The 3275-nt window shown below is 37.7% G+C and overlaps 1 protein-coding gene across 1 annotated transcript in view; it reads left to right on the top strand.

The window, feature by feature from the left end:
• The window catches only part of LOC104960115 (unconventional myosin-Ib-like), a 5272-nt gene extending 3645 nt beyond the window's left edge, over positions 1 to 1627 (top strand). The window contains exon 8 of the mRNA XM_010788081.1: positions 1393 to 1627. Within this exon, the coding sequence (XP_010786383.1) occupies positions 1393 to 1627 (235 nt within the window). The remainder of the gene's footprint in view (positions 1 to 1392) is intronic.
• Positions 1628 to 3275: the final 1648 nt, after the last annotated feature.

The following is a 3275-nucleotide window of genomic DNA, read 5'->3' as shown; positions in this document are numbered from 1 at the left end:
GTTTCTTCTGCTCTGAAATTGAATATATTTGTTACATATTAATAGAATTTTTGATTTTTAGATTTCATTTCGGATTTGTGAATGGGAGAATTAGTAGATGGAAAACATACCAAACACTAATTATTCAAAGTAGAGTATTTCCTTTTATATACGGTAATACTAAGGAGGCATAGGCCTATATGATGATACGATTATTGATATTAAAAAAGTGATTTGTTTTTTGTCATTAGAAAGTGAAGTTATTTATTTGTAAACTCCAAATCCAATTTTTTCCTCAATGGCCTTTGTGCCCTGGCATGTGGCCTTTCCGCCCTGAAAAAATGTGTGACACCAAAGGCCAAATGGCTTTGCCCCTAAAATGATGAAAATCCAAGCCTGCTCACATAGCAATTAAGAAGATCTGTACAGCTTCAGCTTTCTTGAGATATGATGTGAGGGGAAATAAAACAAAGAGAACAAACTAAAAATATTCAATTGCAAAGAATCTGCGCAGTGTCTAGATTTTAAATGGTACTGTACAGTATCAGTATCATTTCTTCCTTCGCTGAAAGTGTTTGTATGTTTTAATTATGTATTAACAGAGTAAAAAGCAATACAAGTCTATTAGTGCAACGATTGCTCTGTTAGGTAAATGATAACATTAGCACAAATACAATGTTGACATGCTGATGTTTAGCAGGTTGAATGTTAGAATGCTAACATCTTCTAATTAGCACTAGGCACAAAGTAGCTAAATGCTAATGCTGATGTTAATATCATCAGTTTTGCAGGTCATATACCAAAGTGTTGGCCACATTTGATCTGTGGATGGTGCTGGATGATAATTGAAGGGATGAACACTTTTCTGACAATTTATCATAAGGGGAACATGAATGTGATTACCAAATGTTATTGTCATCTAACTAATATTTGTTGAGATAATAATAATGCATCACATTTTTTATTAGAGCGCTTTTACAGGTGCTCAAAGTGCTTTACAATTACATATTAGACATGTAAGAGTCATTACAGTGGACATTACCCACAGGAGCGAATTCGGGTAAAGTGTCTTGCCCAAGGACACAACGGCCTGACGCAGTGGCGGGTTCCGAACTGGAGTTCACCAACATCCCTTAATCTGATGATCAACGCTCTAACCACTGCGCCAAAATCGCCCCCAAACAGATATTTTATTAAAAAATAAAAAGTTAACTTCATGGTAACATCAAGAAAAATCCGGATCCCCAAGGTCTGGAGGTTGGGGAACATTTATATATTTGTACTGTTTGTAGAGTGGTAACAAGATAATTGAGTGTAGAAGGATCTACGCAATCGAAATAACCATTTCTTTTTTCTTTTGTTGAGCGATACACTTCAGCATGTTCTGACACGACCTCTGTGTCCCTCCTCCAGATACAAGATGATCTCAGAGTTTACGTGGCCAAACCATGACTTGCCCTCCGACAAAGAGGCCGTGAAGAAGCTCATGCAGGGGTGTGGATTCGACCATGACGCGGCCTACGGCAAAACCAAGGTCTTCATCCGCACTCCACGTACGCTCTTCAGCCTGGAGGAGCAGCGGGTGGAAATGGTCCAGAGGATCGTCCTCTTCCTCCAGAAGGTGAGACCACCTCACATTCGCTTATGAACCCAGATACTGATATGACAGCTTGAAACTGCAAATTACTGATGCAGTATCGCTCTGAGCTCATGGGAAATGCAGAATTTAGGAAATGTGTTTCTACTTATATATCAAAAGCATTAAGAAGCTTCTGATTCATTACAATTCTCCCTTTTTTTAAAGCATGGTTATCCTCTCCCTGATTTTCCCTTCAATTTAAACCAGGGAACCAAATTAACAACATCCTTTTTTATAGCTCTCATTGAAATTCACCAGCCCTGGCTATGCATATGAATAACCTTGGAGACTAGAACAACTCTACTCAACTCTTTACAAAAGTTTTACAGGCGCTGAGGTATTTTTGGAGCTGATATAATCTTGTATTATTATCGGTGGAATGTTATATCTCTCATGGCGAATGTCTCTGCCTCTCCTTCTTTCTGAGTTTCTCCCACGCAGCTCCTGTAAAGTTGTTATGTAGGATAAGTTGAATTTAAATTAAAAAAATGCTCTTTGTAAGTGATTTGAAAAGCTCCAGAGTAATCCTAACGTCATCATCCCAAATCAGTTGATGTCCTTGGTTTGACGCCCATTAGGTTAAGCACTCAGACTTCACCTGTTGTGAAAGGATTGTAAATATGAATGGACCTGAGCATATTTTCATTTAAACTAGTAACTGTCAGTGTTGTTAAAGTACAGCAGGACTGTGTTTCTTGTATTAATTAAAACAACTGACTAATTCTGATGAAATGTATATATTTGTTTACATGACATCACTTACAGTAAATATGGCTACTGGCTTCTATCCAACGTGACTTAAGATAAGCACATTTAACCTTTTTTAGGGAGAACTTAACTATCAAAACAGTGTAAAGTAGTGTTTACCATTTAATCTTCTCTTCTCATGCTCCACGAGGCTTGCATTTATGAATATCGAATCAGATTTCTTGTCCAGCCATTTGTAAACTGCTTTTTGGTTTAGAAGCACCAACATCCTGTTCAGCAAAACAGCAAGAATTTGAAATAATGTGTTTAGGCCACGGAAAAAACAACGAAGATCTTAAATGATCTGCATTTTCATATTTCAACATTATATAAATATAATAATGTATTTGTTGACAGTCACCTTTGTGCCTGCTTGCATACTGCCCCCTCCCTTTTGTCTTTGCTCTCCAAAAATAGCTTTTAAAAAAGTGTAATCATCAAGTGTCCCAGTAAGGTGTTCCATCATAAGCATCCAGGACAATTTAGGTTCTCAACTTCTGTGATTTGGAATCATGTTTTTTCTTGATTTTGGTGGGATTTCTTTTATGATCTTTTGATGATTTAAAGATATGGAAATGTTGACGATTCATACAAAGAATGTTTTTTGAGATGATGGTACTTTTTCCTCTGAGCTAATATTGTGTTGGCTTGGGTGTGGCCACATGCTTTGCATTTTCATACGAGTCCCCCGCTGGATGCTTGTTCTGTTATGAATATCTATCACTCTTTGTGTGTCTCTGTCTACAGTATTTGGTAACCCCATCATGCATCAGTGGTACGACGACACCTTCAGGCGACAATGTCAGTGTCTCGGTGTGATTATGGTGCATGCTCTGAGATGTGTTGTACTGGCGTGCAGAGCAGACTTGTGTTACTTTGAATAGATGGAGAGAGTGGTTTGTAAACACAG

This window comes from Notothenia coriiceps, unplaced genomic scaffold, assembly GCF_000735185.1.
Source record: "Notothenia coriiceps isolate Sejong01 unplaced genomic scaffold, NC01 NC01_scaffold00031504, whole genome shotgun sequence".
NCBI classification, from domain to species: domain Eukaryota; kingdom Metazoa; phylum Chordata; class Actinopteri; order Perciformes; family Nototheniidae; genus Notothenia; species Notothenia coriiceps.
Note: the sequence above shows the minus strand (reverse complement) of the source record. Positions and strands in the feature narration are given on the sequence as shown.